The sequence below is a fragment of the Camelus dromedarius genome, chromosome 12 (genome assembly GCF_036321535.1).
Source record: "Camelus dromedarius isolate mCamDro1 chromosome 12, mCamDro1.pat, whole genome shotgun sequence".
Classification (NCBI taxonomy): domain Eukaryota; kingdom Metazoa; phylum Chordata; class Mammalia; order Artiodactyla; family Camelidae; genus Camelus; species Camelus dromedarius.
The window spans coordinates 11,810,095-11,825,691 of NC_087447.1; the positions used below are offsets into that span (position 1 = coordinate 11,810,095).

At 41.4% G+C, this 15,597-nt stretch overlaps 1 protein-coding gene across 8 annotated transcripts in view; it reads right to left on the reverse strand.

Moving 5' to 3' along the window:
- Nucleotides 1-15,597, reverse strand: part of CTNND1 (catenin delta 1) — a 53,712-nt gene that overhangs the window by 18,062 nt on the left and 20,053 nt on the right. For 5 of the 8 annotated variants that reach the window (XM_064492311.1, XM_010994330.3, XM_010994329.3 and 2 more), the window contains exons 2-15: nucleotides 15,061-15,176; nucleotides 13,558-13,847; nucleotides 11,478-11,549; nucleotides 10,583-10,735; nucleotides 9,691-10,226; nucleotides 6,081-6,544; nucleotides 4,825-5,008; nucleotides 3,794-3,911; nucleotides 3,166-3,319; nucleotides 2,695-2,712; nucleotides 2,152-2,220; nucleotides 1,261-1,388; nucleotides 1,011-1,161; nucleotides 86-278 (exon numbers count right to left, since the gene is read on the reverse strand). In XM_064492311.1, the coding sequence (XP_064348381.1) occupies nucleotides 86-278; nucleotides 1,011-1,161; nucleotides 1,261-1,388; nucleotides 2,152-2,220; nucleotides 2,695-2,712; nucleotides 3,166-3,319; nucleotides 3,794-3,911; nucleotides 4,825-5,008; nucleotides 6,081-6,544; nucleotides 9,691-10,226; nucleotides 10,583-10,735; nucleotides 11,478-11,549; nucleotides 13,558-13,752 (2,435 nt within the window). In that variant the 5' untranslated portion in view covers nucleotides 13,753-13,847; nucleotides 15,061-15,176. The remainder of the gene's footprint in view (nucleotides 1-85; nucleotides 279-1,010; nucleotides 1,162-1,260; nucleotides 1,389-2,151; nucleotides 2,221-2,694; nucleotides 2,713-3,165; nucleotides 3,320-3,793; nucleotides 3,912-4,824; nucleotides 5,009-6,080; nucleotides 6,545-9,690; nucleotides 10,227-10,582; nucleotides 10,736-11,477; nucleotides 11,550-13,557; nucleotides 13,848-15,060; nucleotides 15,177-15,597) is intronic. The other 3 variants (XM_010994327.3, XM_010994326.3, XM_010994331.3) reach the window with 3 other exon arrangements.

The window sequence follows — 15,597 nt, forward strand, 5'->3', positions numbered from 1 at the left end:
AGAGCAAAAGGGAAAAGCTCCTTTCCTAGCAACTCCCCCTTCATATTCAAATTTTTCCAGCTATAACTTAAAGTGTTAAGCTCACCCTGATTTGTTGATCAAAACCAGCTTCTCAATACCCTGTGTCTCTCGAAGCTTTTTGGCAGCCTCCAGGTTCTCAGCAATAACTTCATTGATGGTGTTCAAAATAGAGACCACAGTGTCCTCAGAGAAATTCTGGGAAGAGCTCTGCTGCCCTCCTGGCAGATTCTTTACCAAGTTAGGAATAGCATGTTTACCTACAGCAGCAAGACAGGAGGAGTAAGTGCAGAGAGAACAAGCTGAGTCAGGTTCTGAGGAGACTAACCCTATACTGAATTGCACTGATCCTATCAAGTATAGGTACTGTTCATACAAATCAACTTCATTCTCCTATAGGATTATCATTTCAAAAGAACAAAGGACCTGGACAGCCATGAATGGATTATCCTTCCTATTCTTTTATTTGTTTTCTCCTTCAGTCACAATGAAACATGGTACACAGTCCATTCAGATATTCTAATGAAAACAGCATATTGAATATTATCATAGTTCAATAGAAGAGTCATTGTGAATTTGAAGGAAAAAAAAAAAAACCCAAAAACTGGGCTCTACCACACTTACGAACTATATTAACTCTGGCCAAACTACATAACTTCCTTGACCCTCAGTTTCCTTATTCTATTAAAAAAAAAAAGGATCTTTGTAAAGTGGTGACAATTAAATGAGAACATACAGAAATGCTTAATAATCCCTACTAACAAAGTACATGCTAAATAAATAATAGCTATTATTATTCTATTTTTTTAATGCATCACTTCCTGTCTTTTAAAGAACCATTAAACTATAACCCTCTCCAACTCTTAGATTCACAAACTGTGGGAGGGCCTAGGATCCTTCCTCTCAGTCATTTCAATAAATAAATTTAGTACCTGCTGGATTAAAGGTACTGTACCAGACGCTGAGGTAACAGTTAACATCCAACTCCTTACCAATTAACTCTTTGTTGCGAGCATCCACAGCCAGATTTCTCAGTGCTCCAGATGCAGCTTTCACAACCCGCTCCTGGTCATTGGTCAGGAGGTCAGCAATGGCAGAAAGAGCCTTCTCTTGACGCAGAGCAGAGCGGATGTATCGACCATACTACAAGTAGCACATGGAAAGAAGTAAAACAGATTACAGATGGTACCAAACTAGTTAGTTTGTTAGTAAGTCATCTCACCTCCTGGTAAAGGTACTCACCGTCCAGCGCCCAGCACACAAGTTCTGGATGGCCCCGGCTGAGGCTTCTAGGATGGCAGGATTCTTGCTCTCCTTGAGGAGTGAGATGTATATCCGCACCACCTCTGGCTGAAATAGAAGTTCATAGCCTGCACAAGAAAGGGCAAGAAAGCAGAGGATGCTTCTCAGTAACAATGACAGGCTCCGGCTGGCTGGAGTGACGGGTCTATGCTCCTACACCATTAGATTCCCTAAGCCCTCCACCCACCCAAAAGCAAAATTACAAGGCTTGACTTGAGTATAATTTATCCAACTCCTCTCTCTTCTTCCTCCTTGACTCTTCTCTCCCAGTTTGCTTTAGCCTTGCTTGTTTCCCAAGGGATTCATTTACTCAATGAAGGCACTCAAGAGTTAAAGATTCTTCATCTCAAATGAATTACTTCTAACTTAACTGAGTCATTCTGCCCACCTTAACCATGATTAAGTAAAAGGGCCTCTCAAAGATTTAGTAACAGCTAACTATTTATATCCATGGAGAGCTGTGAACTTTGGTCTTACCATATTGATGAATATAAAGATCCAGACTGTGATAAGGAGACTTCTTATAACAAGTAAAGTTTAAGTCCCATGAAATAGTGGCTACTTAGGGTAGTCCCTAAGCTCCTGGTCTAGATTACCATCAAGACCTTACCGTATCCTCAAGTAATCTGAATAGCTGCCAAAACAAGCAGTCCTTTATAAGTTACTGCTATAAAATTATAGTTTCCAAATACTTTCATCATCACATCAAATCCATAAGTCAGAAAAGACAAAACAGTGAACATACTGTATACCCTGTCAGGCTGCCAAGTACTTAGTCTGTGGACTATGTTTATGAGACCCATGGAGTCTAAGAAGAAAAAGATAACTTACCTCGAGCAGGACTAGTTCTTTTAGGGAAATCCACTGTATCATTTGCTGGATCCTCTGTGGGTTTTTTCCCTTTGGAAATTAAAAAAGGGGAAAGGAGTAAAAAGTTTAAGAAAGGAAAGAGTCCACCTGGTATATTTCTTTTATTCTTCAGTCAGAATCTTTGGATCAGAAACGCATTAAGAAGGACAAAAACACAAAACATAGGGAAAAAAAAAAAAAAAAAAAAACCAAAACCAAGGTCCCCAGCTTGTCTCAGCAGGAGGCTATGCAGAAACAAGAACAGAAAACAGGCAGCAGATGGGTAAGGTGAGTATAACCACTATCACTGCTATTATCTTGAGTTTTGATAACTAGGGCTGCTGCCCAGAAATAGCATGCCATGAGCCATTAGCTCAGAAGAGCTAAACTTGTTTCAATGGTCTTCCTCAACTGAATTTTCCTACATGCATCCACAGGGAAGGGTTAGGCAAGGAAATACCATGGAAGCTAAAACCGAAACATGCAAATTAGAAGTAAATAAGCGCCTTAAAAGATTCCACTCACCTCTGGAGAACCACTCATCTTCCAGTGCATCACCCAAGGTGGAAAGCAGAGAAGAGAAATGAAGAAAGAAAAATGCGAGAGAAAGATGTCAACAGGATCATGAGCAAATAAGCAGGAAAGCAGAGAGGAAAAGAAAAACACAGGAAACACAAAGGAGGAATGGGGGAGAAGGCTCCAGATTAGTTGAGTTCTCAGCCTTCACTGTCCAATCACTGGTACCAATACCAATACCACCACCACCACCACCACCACCATCACCACCACCACCATCATCATCATCATCATCACCATCACCATCACCACCACCGTGAATGAAGCACAAGACACAGGGGAAGCAGCAGCAGAGCAAAAAGACATCCTTGACTAGGCAGATTTCTGCACTGCTCACCAAGTATTTTGTACCCAAAGCTAAATGTTCCTTCCTCTCCTCATCCTACGTTAAGGAGTAAAGAACAAGGAACCAAGACTCACCTTTGCCCTTCTTGGCCCCAAAGCAACTGGCAGCATGTGGCCCAGTATTATTGGCAACACTGGGAGGTGCCTCTTGGTAACGTTCTGCCTGTGGGATTTCCCGGTGAACTTGATATGACAAGTTCCGAAGGAGGCAAACACAGTTCTCCACAAGCTTGGGATCACAAGATAAAAGTCTCAGTAAGAGAAGAGAATGACTATAGTGATTTCCCAGTAAGTATAGGTTTCCATAATTCAAGTTTTAAAACACTGATCCTCAAAAGCATAACCTAATCCATCATCTCTCACAATGCCTCTTAAGTACCCCAAGTGTCTAAAAATTCTTGTAGCTTCAGGCTAATAGAGGGTTTCTTCTAACATTTGACGTATAACACAAAACTTCGGGTCACTCTTTTTCCTAATTAGAAAAAAATTTACTATCTTGGAAGTATGGCTAAACAGCTTTAAAATATATTACACAGGTGAAGGAAATTCTAAAGGAAACAGTTTTCTTTTAAGGTAAACACCCACTTTAAGGAGTAGGTGGGGGTACAGGTATATAATGTTATTTGAAAGCCTGAGATGATAGGTCTGCACTATGGGTACTTCATGGTTACTGTGAATGGAATTCACTCACCCATTAACTTACCTTGCTGTCTGAATCTTTCTGTCCAATCACAGCCTGAACAATGAAAATGAGAGCATCCACCAAACCATCACATTCCCGAAGTTTCCGGCGAGCTTCACTCCTCTCTGAGCTGACATTCCTGAGAGGAAAAGGAGAGGCTTCAAGATGACTAAAATCCAGAAGTCCTCTCTTAATATCCTTAACATCTAAAAGCCTCCTTAATACTTTTTATCTTCACTATGACAAATAATGAGTACTTGTTATAAGGAAGGTACTGGAGCTGAGATAAAGTTGAGTAAAACAATTCCTACTTTCAGGACATTTATAACCAGTCTGGGGGCAGGAGGGTGTATAAATAAAAACAATAATTTAAGGTAGAAAAAAATACTTCTTGTATGGAAGTACAAATGAAGAATGGGGCACAGTACACAGGGGTATATTCCAAAGAGAGAAAGAATATACTGCACATTTATAGGAGATAAGAAAAAGAAATCAGGAAAACTTTCATGAAATAAAAGCACTTGAGTTTAGCCTCAGAAGATAAATAAGCAAGAAAGGTACTGCAGACAGAAGAGCTCTTCCTCATTCTATCCTTCTAGTATTCTATATTCCCTTTGTTGCATTTACTGTAGCCTGACTTGAAATACAAATAATTGAAGGCAGGACACAGACACATGCAAGTCCAGGACTAAACAACTGCCTTATACGTGGTAGGTACTGAACAACTGTTTACCAAATCATATGAACAAAGTCAAAGCAGCACACAAGTGAGTTAAGACGTGTGGGGAACAGGAAGTAAACCGACATCGCAGACATACATAGCATGCAAGAGAGCAGTGACAAAGGTAATAAGACAGGTTGGAGTCATGATATGTGATACAGACAGGAATGGAGGCTGAATGACAGGCTAAGAAATTTAAACTTTTTTTTAAAAGAAATTTAAGTTAGTCCTCAAAAATTCCATCTTCACCTGAAACTAACATTGTAACTACATTTCAATTAAAAAAAATTTTTTTAATTCCATCTTCATACTCTCAAAGTCCTTCTGTTACCTGAGGCAGCCAGCTGTGTTGGTGAGTACAGATTCCCACTCAATATGGCGTGGCTTACAATCCTCATTAGGTTCCCGCTCCCAACCAGAATGTGGAATGATCACTTCATCTGTCAAGGCATGCAGTGCATGGTCCACAATCTCCATTTTGATTGAGTCATGGGATGAGAGATTCCACAAGGTTCCTGGAAGAGACAACTCATCAGATAGCTCTCCAGAACCCAAGACAATACATATGAAGAATGCGAAAGAAAATCTCCTATTCCATCATTTCTCAGTCTTCCCCAATGATCAAATACCTGTAAAGACATTCAGGCTTTTGTTTGTGACTCACAATAAGAAATATATTTTATATTATGGCTCAATACAAACATATATAATCATAAAAATAAGGTTTCATAAAACAAGAGTATACTCTAGGTAAGCAATACTCTCTGGGCTTACCTACACAAGAGTTTCTCAATCTCAGCACCACTGACATTTTGGGCGAGCTGTCCTTTCCATTGTTAGATGTTTAGCATATCTCTAGCCTTTACTCGTTAGATGCCAACAGCACTCCCTCCCCACCTCCCTGAGTTATGACAACCAAAAATATCTTCAGACCTCTGAAGGTCCTCTGCGGGAAACATCACCCCTACTTGAGAACTAATGGTCTACACTACTTCTTTTTCTTTCTTTCTCTTGTGTTCCACAAAGTTGTGTTCAATACACACTGATGGATCACAACCCACAATCTGAAAAACACTTCTAAAGCAAGGACCACAAGCTAAAATGTCAGCATGTTCTAAGCAGGTGAGTGAGGACAAGCAGATGTTTAAAAGAAATTACAAGAATGTGAATAAGCAGCAACTGACACTCAGCTTCAATGTTTGGGAGACAATTTCCTATATGGCAGTAGTTAGTCAGAGACAACAAATTGGAGATTATTGCAAACTGCAAAGCACATGCCCCAATCAACTCAGACCAACTACAGCCAGGTAGTAAAACAGATCCATTGTAACCTGTTCTTGCACATTTTAAACAGAAGGCAAAAATCTGGAATTTTAGGTGAAATCAGCATTTAAAACATTAGCAAATAATGCTTTAAATTTTTGAAAATCTTTCATGATCCAAATCTGTGAGATGGACTTGACCCAAAAGCCACCAGTTTACAGCCTTTAACCAAAAGTCAAAGGACTAGCAATCCTTCTAGCTCTCAGTATCTCTAGGGATAACACTGACCCTAACCTGGCAGTTTCCCTTGGGCCCAGAACTCACCAGTAATAACTTCAGTGAGGTCCATATCTCGAGCCTTTCGGAGTAATCGCACAAGGGCAGGAACACCATCACAGTTTTTTATAGCAATCTTGTTATCCTGGTCACGCCCAAAAGAGATATTCTTGAGAGCTCCACAGGCTCCAAGGTGCACTTCCTTTTTGGGGTGGTCTAATAGTCCCACCAGTATTGGGATGCCCTTGAGCTTCCGGACATCAGTCTTCACCTTGTCATTGCGGTAGCACAAGTGTTGCAGGTATGCAGCTGCATTGGACTTGACAGCATCCAAGCGGAATCCTAGCATGGCTATAACCTCCGGCAGCTCTGGCTGTCTCCAATTAGGGGGTGGAGGTCCTCCCTTGCGCAAGCTATCCAAGCTTGCTAAACTTCCCCGTTCATGCTGGGCCAAAGGAGCCCAATAGTACTGGTCTGATGGCACCTCCTCACCAATCATGTCTTCATAGCTCCTGCAATGTGGAAGAACCAAGAAAAAAAGGAATACATTAAGTTGTCAAAGTCTGGTTTCCTGGAGAGCTCCCATTGCCCCTCATCTTCAAGGAAGGAGTAATCCCAGCTCTAGTACACTAGATCTTATTTCTCCTTTGCATAAAGGATATACTGATCAATTTTTCTTAATGATATAAGGTTGTAATTTTAAAGGCATCTGCAATTAGATTAAAACCATTTTTTTCTGTGAAGTTTACTAGCTTGGAGGGGTAACAAGCTATTTAGATAGTTAATCACAAAAAAGAACCAAATCCTGACTGCTTAGCATTTGAATGATGCCTTACAGCTATTAACTTCTCCAGATAGATAGAGATGGAAATAACCTTCAGACAGCAGAGTTAATGAAAGCAACTGACTCAACACCACAGAAATCAGCAAACAAAGTCTGAGAACAGCTCTCATAAGGCCTTTGCTAAAGGGGAAATGAGGCATTTACACACACAGGAAATAGCTGATGGGATAAGACCCTTGAAACACTTCATATTTAAGCCTCTCCTTACCCTATTTTGGAAATTATAAAAAAGGAAGTAATAATAGTATAAGCAGTATAGGATTTCTTGCTACCTCATGAGGACCTAGCTTTTGGTATTGATGAGCTTGAACATTCATCTGCACAGTTCATCCCAAGATCATCTCTGCTACTCAACAAATGTATAGGAGGTAAGATTTCTAGCCTCCCATTTCTAAAGACAGTACTTCCAATTCTGTCAAAATAGACATTACTGGCCACCATCACATTTGGGATACCCAGGCACTCAGAAAAGGAATAGAAACGAAGCAATTGAAGGTAAAGAATAAAGTCTAACCGGAGATATTTCTCCCTATTTCAATACTACCAACAACCACTAGAGGGTGAGTCTGTCACACTATTATTTATTCATAACCACCAGGAAGGAAGAGACCCATTATCTGTGAGCTCATCTCACTCTGTGGCTCCCACAGGAGAGGAGAATCCATTGTGTGGAACTCTCCAAATAAGCCCGTTGTATGTTCCACAAAACCACTCCCACTGTCACCAAACCCTCAAGGTTATTAACCTGAGCAAAGGGGCTGCCTCATAGCTGTCAACAGTGATTCAGGTAGACAATGCATTTAGTAAAAATCACTATTTTTTAATATTATTTAAACAAAACAAACAGGATATATAGCTAAGTTTTTTAAGTGGGCTACTAAACTGTGTGTTACGTAAGATTCCATTTTAGTATGGGAAAAATAAAGTCAGAGTATATTTACATGTATAGGAAAAAGAACACAAAGGAAATGCACCAAAATGTTAACAGCAGTTCCTTTTCAGTTTTGTAGTGAGCCATGTTCTCACCTTTATTGTTATTTCAATATAAGCAAGTACAAAAATAATTACTAGAACCAAGATTTTGGTCACTTGAGATATTTTTACAAGAGGTGGATCATGACATTCTTTCCCTTGTTTTACAAAGCTGTGCCCAGAAAGATTAAATGACTTGCTTGAGGCTACGCAGCTAGTGGCAAAGGCACAACTAGAACCAAGGTCTTCTGGTTCAGTGGTTTTTCTACTAATCATTCTGCCTTACTATTTTCGTTTGACCTCGTATTGCTCTCCTCGGCCTGGAATAGGAAGCAGCAAATGTTCTTGCTAGTCAAGCAGGTTTCCAAGTTCAGAACCACCCTGGAACAAACCCAAGAACCAAGCCCAAATCCTCTCTTTATGTCAGTTGCCACAGCTAGGGACAACAGAATGACCTGGCCACCTGCACGCACCTAAATCCAATCACTATACTAATGAGGAAGTCGGGAAAAGCAGACTTGTCAACAAGCAGAAGGAGCCAACACCCTGGACAGACTCCTTTGGTGAAAGCTATTATCTACCACTGCTCCAAGCTGCACCAGCTGAGGTCTGGTGTGCCCCCTTACCCTCACCCCAGGAATAAAAGGTGAGTCACATGGGAGTTGGATCTGCTGTCCAAAAGATACCTGAAAGGTAAGTGACTCAGGCTTAGATAATGAGGCCTCTACTCCTGGGCCCAGCCCAGTTCACTAACCAAAGCCACCTAATATGAGGAAAATGAGCACTAAGGCATTTGCTTTAGAAAGTCATGACCTCATACAGAAATTCAACAACAGCTGCCAGGATATCCTTACCATTAAGACATCCATAAATCTTCTCCCTTAATTCTTATTATTTCTCTTTGCCTGGAAAACACTGTCTCTAATTTATTCTAATGTTGGCAGCCCATAGGCCAACCCTGTTTCTGTACAGAACTAAGAATGGCTTTTATATTTTTAAAAGGTTGTAAAAAGAATAACCACATACAACAAAAATGATACACTGTCTGCAAAGCCTAAAATAGTTCTACCTAGTCCTTTACAGAAAAGGTTTACTAACTCTCATTCTAAAGCATTTTCTCAAGGCAAACCATCTACCAGTCCAAATATCATTACTCTCTTTTTCACATGACCAAAGAACCCCCAAGGATAAGCAATAAAGTCGGAAGAGGCAGCTGCTTACTGACCTTTCAGTGTGTCAACAATGTACCAACCTCTAAGGATGCCACCCCACCTCCATCACTTTTACAATCAAATATAAGAACCTAAATAAACACAAAGGGTCAGGGGTTTTGTGAGATTAACGTTTATTTTGAACTTGAGATTAAAACCACCACAGGGAGGGTTCTTATACGTACCCTTAACTGTCTATTCTGGCCCTGAAAGCCTAAAACTCTCAACCCCATTCTTAATACCAAACCAGAAGGTGAAGAAATTCACAAGTACTCCATAGCCTCAGACACCAGGCTCCCTTGTGGTACTCCCATATCACCAAAAGGGCATCAGATCTTAGGCAGAAATAAAAGAAACTCCTGGCATAGGAGCAAAGGCCACTCTTCAGGACACAGACCAATAACCATCACAAGTTGTTTTCTATAATTAGAATATATGATTTTTATAATGAAAAGGAGACAAAAAAGCAAGCCAATACTTTGTAAAATCAGAAAAGGGAAGAACAGCATGGGCTTCCACAAAAAAAAGGCAGAGGGGGAGGAGACCAAAGTATCTCTAATCCCAAAAAGCACTCAGGAGAAGGAAGAGCTACCCCTTTTTGCTATCTAGGAAAGACCCTTTCCTTGCCTACCTGAGGCGTCGCCGAGGGTCAGAGGGTGTCCCAGTCCGACGGGCAGTGCCATAATCAGACATCATGCCGTAATCCAGGTCATCGTAGCCCATGCTACGCTGGTCATCCTCAAGCCCATAAGGCTCTGGATGAAAGCGGTGCAGATCCACGCTGCTCCCACCTACCCGAACCTGGGGCTGCGGCCCGTAGACATCCTGTCTACTAGGTGCCCGGTAACCTTCCATGCTGGGCCTATACCGTTCCTCAATGCGGGTCACCCGGGACAGACTGCCATAATTGTCACTGCCACTTGGATAACCATCTTCATAGTGGCGGCCATATCCATCAGGAGGGTAGTGGAAGTTCCTGGGAAGGGTAGCAGTGCCTGCTTGCCCCACATAGGGACCGGGCCCCCCATTGCCATTCTTGCGGAAGTCACGACCCAGAGTCTGGATATAGTTATTAGAAACTGATGAGGCATCCACAGGCAGCCCATCTGGTCCCACAGGGACTGGCTGAACTGTCCGCGTTGTCACAGTCTTCACTACTTTCTTGACCTTGAAGTAAGGAAAGAGAAAAGAAAAATAAGTGAACAAATTAAGTTCATTTTACCTAGAAATGCCATGCAATCTACCCTTCTCTCCATCTTATAGGAAGTTGTCAGGCAGGAAAATTGTGCTGGTAGTAACTATGCCTCTACGCGAAGCTACTGCAGACTCTCTTCCTCATTCCACTAGATTTTTCCTTATCTCTTGTATCTTCTCTGTATAGCTAGAGATCACTTTCTTTATGCCTTCACTATAGATCAGTGGCTCTTCATCCATCCTAATTAAATGCTTAACCCCTCCCCTTAACAGAGACCACAGGAAGACCTGCTCCATCATCCCAGACTTTATGCAAGTCTTAATCTTACTGTGGTCTCTGTGCGCCGAGTGGTTCCATCATCCGAGGTTTCCACAGAGACTACAGACATGGCTCCTTCAGGGTCCTCCTCTGTGTAGGTCTCCACAATTTGCCCTGGCTCTTGCATCCTGGGAATGGTGCTATACAAGAGGTGACTGTGATCCTATGTGAAAAAGAGAAAAAAGAAAGAGCTACTATTAAGCCATATATATTAACAATCCATCCCAATGAGAGGCACTGCCTCCCTGAAGACAGAGATTCCTCATGCATCTTCTTTGGGCCCCAAGATTTTTAAAGTGGTGGCTGCCCCCACTTCCAGACTTGTACAAATGGGCAGAAGATATAATTTCCTAGTTCTAGTCATTTAACAAACATGAACTGAGTTAACTATAGCTACATCAATACCCAAGTGACAGAGACAGCAGATTTAACTTCCCAGTACTACTAGTCATCTAAGTGAATATGAACTATATTAACTGCAGCTGCATCTACATCTCAGTGATCCTTCAAAATAAAGTTCACCTAATAAGAAATTATAAGATGAACCAGAAAATCCCAGTAAGAGCCATCTTCTGCCTAGCTCTGTGCTATTCTCCAGATATGTCAAAGGCTCAAGACCAGCCAGATTATAGGTAAGGTTTTCTATGAAGTAGAACCACACCCATTCTAGAATAAGGATGCAGAAATTAGGGATCAAATACTGGGTCAATGGTCATTATAATTAATTCCAAAATAAAACTACATATATACTTTGAAGTTCCCCTTTAAAAATTTTCCTCAATGAAATTAATTAATGGGAGATTACAATGTGCCAGGCACTTTGCAAGACATCAATATTCACTTATAGGCTGAGGAAGTAAGAAAGATATGAATAAACAACCCAGACCTTGGGCCAAAACAATTACCTGGGGTCCGTTGAGCTTTAGATCTGAAAATTTCTGTCGCTCAAGGTCAGCATCGCCCACAAACCGGCCGTTCTGAAACACAGCCCACAAGAAGACAATTCATTTTGTGGCCTTCTTTTGCTCTATGAAACACAAATGATCTTTTTTTCCAAACAGGAAAAGGGCTTTCAAGAAGATATTTGTGGCCTGGAGTCCTTCTGTCAGTACACATAAAAGAACCACATCACTCCTTAGACTTAGCACTTTCCTCAAAATTGGAACTGGGTCTCGAACTCTGGCAGACTGGGTCTCTGGAACATAAGAACGTAAACGCTATGAGGGGCAGAGGTTTTTTTGGTTTTTGTGTTTGGTTAGTTTTGCTCAATGATGTATCCCTAGTGCCTTGAACAGTGCCTGGCACATGATAGGTACTCAAAACCTATTTGCTGAATAAATAGCAGAGACTCAGGTAAGTTCTCCAACACACAATCTTTTTGGAAAGCCATAAGAACATACGGAAAGTCGGAAAGGCTAGGTTGGGGCGTTTCCAAAAGCCTTCTTTATTGTTTCATGCATCTTCACAATCTACAACCACTGGAAACTCCCATACCAGGAAGCTTTTTAAAGAAAGAAGCAAGATACATGAGTCTCTTTCCAAGTAGGAAGAAAAGTATCTCAGCTCCCCTTAAGCAAACAGACATCTCAGTGTCTTCATCACCAATTACCAGAGCCACAGAACACATTTGAAAATGTCACTCTTAAGTTGTTCTGTCTTAAACATCAGGAAATAATCTAATGACATAATACTACATAAAAATACATTTGACTGTTCCCCTTCAAATAGAAGACAGTAAGATCCAGCCACCTTGGGAGACTCTTCCCCCACCCTACTCCCATTACATAGGGAGTGTAATGCTGTAGGGAAAGGAAGTTAAACATTACTCTCAGGAAGAAGGAAGGGTGTGGTTTCATTGCTGAGCAAAAGTTAAAAATAAAAGAGAAAGAGGCAGAGAATCCGTGCACTAAATCCTGGAATTCCCCACCACCTCCAAGGCTGAGCAGTCCTGCTCTCCTTTTCAATACATACCTCTCAACCTTAACTCTCTATTCTTGTTCCTAAAAAAATTCTAGGAACATTGCAAACACACTGCTTCCAAATTCCTGATCATCCCCAATTGGAATTATGTCCTCTCACTCAACATGTTCCTCAGCATAAAGGACCTTCTCTGTCTTAAAAAATAAATAAGTAATCAATGAAAAGCACTACTAGAGCATGAACACTGTTCTAAGTTCCCACAAGAGATCTGTATCAGGCAATGCCTACCACACACACACATAAACACACACACACACATACACACACACACACACACACATATACACACAAACCTCAGACAGATTACATCACAGCAAAGTCAGACTAGAGAAACCATAGGAAACACAAGATACTTCTCATTTCTAACACCAACTCTCCCAAGTCACATCATAGAGTCAGCCAACCCAGAGACCACTGGCTCCTGTGGTTATCTGAGTAAAACAGCAGCATGATGCTCCCTCTCCAACTCTAACCAACAGAGTCAACAATGACCCCTTCCTCCAAGACATAATATACACAGCCAACAAAAAGAGTATGGAGCAGGAATATACAATTTATGGACACTGCCACATCTTCTGAGCAGACTGTTCCCTGAGGGAGATTGAGAATACAAGATGCCCAACATCCCCAATCACTAAGCAGTAGGCATTTAATTTCCTGAATTTTTGATACCAAAGTGGGTAAGGGAAGACAGAAAAAAACAGAAGTAACTTAAGTACAGCTCCAAATTATATGATCTACCATTACTAGAACTGCATCCCAACCCAGAAACCCCACTCCAGCAAACAGGAAGTCAAATGGATTCCAGAGATAAGTCCTCCCAACTCCGCACAGCAGCCAACATTCCCTATCTCTTAATCAGTATTTATCACCCCTGCAAAGGCTATCATGAAGCATGGGTACTAGACAGTCCATCACCACAAGGACAGTAGTTTCCCAAGGATGACTGCCTCTCTACGACCATGCCAAAGTCCTACCTGCAGGTCTGATGGAGAGAGGGGTTACCTGATGCCGGCGGGTGAGGGTGCCGTTGGCCATGAGTGGGTTGGCATCTTGTGGTGAGACCCGGACGCGTTCCAGCTGCGCCGAGACGTGGCGCCGTTCCTCCTCCAGCGCCCGGGTCAGCTTCTCAAACTGGGCCTCTTGTTCCTTCACAGAGGCCAAGATGCTGGCGGTCGACTCCACCTCTGAGTCGTCCATGAAGGTAAGGGGCAGAGCCGCCGCAGGGCAGGGTAAAAAGGAAGGTGGATCACAGAGGGAGGAGGAAGGAGGGAAAAGGCCCCCCTCACTTCACACTACCGGGAAAAGGTAAGAGAGAGGAGAGAAAAGGTCACAGGTCAGAGAAGACAGATGAATTATTAACCCCAGAGCCAAAGATACCCTCTTGTGGTTTTACTGCAGTGCAGAAAGAGAGCCACCACCAAGCCTGGGAGCCCATCACCAGTGTCTGCTCAAGCACGATCCTTTGCCCACCACCCTCTTTAATACCCAACCATAAATAACTATTGAAAAGAAAGGTACAACCAGATTCAAGTCTCTACACTGTTGGTAGGAGAGGGAGAATGTGGCTAAAGCCTGTAGTCATGACATTAGATTAAAATTAGATTATTTTTCCCTGGAAATATTTGCTAGCATCAACTCAGTGAAAACTGTAACTCCACAGTATAGATAAGCACTCACTGTCCTGTAGCGACAAGCCACCTCTAGAGATAGGGGGCAGTACAAATCTTACTCAACCTCTCCTAAATCTGAACACTGAAAATGCTGCAGTGGTGGCAAAATATACTAAATGAATATGCTAAATTAAAATGCCAGTAAGCAATGGAAGTAGTTTAAAAAAAAAAAAAAAAACTTTCCACCATCAAAGGCAGAAAACAAAACTAAGACCCTCATATTTGATACGTTTATAAAAAACCCTTTCTACTTTTCAAAACTATTCTACTATTGAGGGCAAAACATGTGCCTTGGCTAATGGAGACAAGAAAGCAAAAAAGTCTGTGTTTAAAAGGCACCATTATCATTGATCTTCACACCCCTTTGCAGAGTCGGAAAAGGAGCATTAGGCTCAAACTATGAAGTTATCCCTTAAAGTAGTTCATATTCTAACCTCCAGACAGTCAATGGCTGGAACTTCCAACATCTCTGTTATCCTGCAGAAAGCTCTATACAGACTGTATTTTTACATCTTTATTTATTCCAACTCAGGGTAAATATCCAAGTATTTATGGAGGGTTTATATGTTTACACAATAAATGATAGTTATACAGAAATGAAGAGTTCCCCATGCCCTATTATATAAACTGCAAGTTGGCTAGTAACCATTAGACTTGAAGTTTTTCTCTTACAAGTTGGCTATGAGAGACTTTGTGGGCAGTTCAAGATACACCGTATTGAAAAGCAGGTTTTAGAATAAATCCCCTCTTACTCCCCACCCTCTTATCAACCCCTCAGAAAAAAAAAAAGGCACTTAAAAAATTTTATTCTTAATAAACATATTTACATACACACCTGTTAAGAGGTCGTAATTGATTGGTTTAACACAGAGAACAGCCCAGTCTAGATTCAAAAAATCATGGGAGAAGCATCCCAGCCACCACAGCAAGGAGGAAGCAGGAAGGAGAGAGCTGTAGAAATATTTAGAGGAAAAATAGGAATGAGAGGAAAATAAAATACACCTAATACATTAAAAAAAATAAGAGGACTAAGGGCAGGTATTGGGGAAAAAAAACAATCTGGGAATGGAAGGGAGCAATTTAAAATATGACTTAGAATTGCTTAATGTGACAAATGCCCTTTGGACTTTGCTGTTTTCAAATACCTGGACCTTGGATGTAGTTTTCACTAAAACCTGGATTCTACTATCATATCAGAGATCCTCTACTTATACTTCTGTAGAGAACCAGGAGCAGGTTATAATATGGATAAAAAGTCATTTACCCCTTGTTCTCAGCAAGCAAAGTGGGTGGGGGGTGGGGGAATCACTTTTGGAATGCCCTTCCCCCTCCTTCCCACCCCTAAGGCAGAAACCTCAAAGCCCAGTACCAG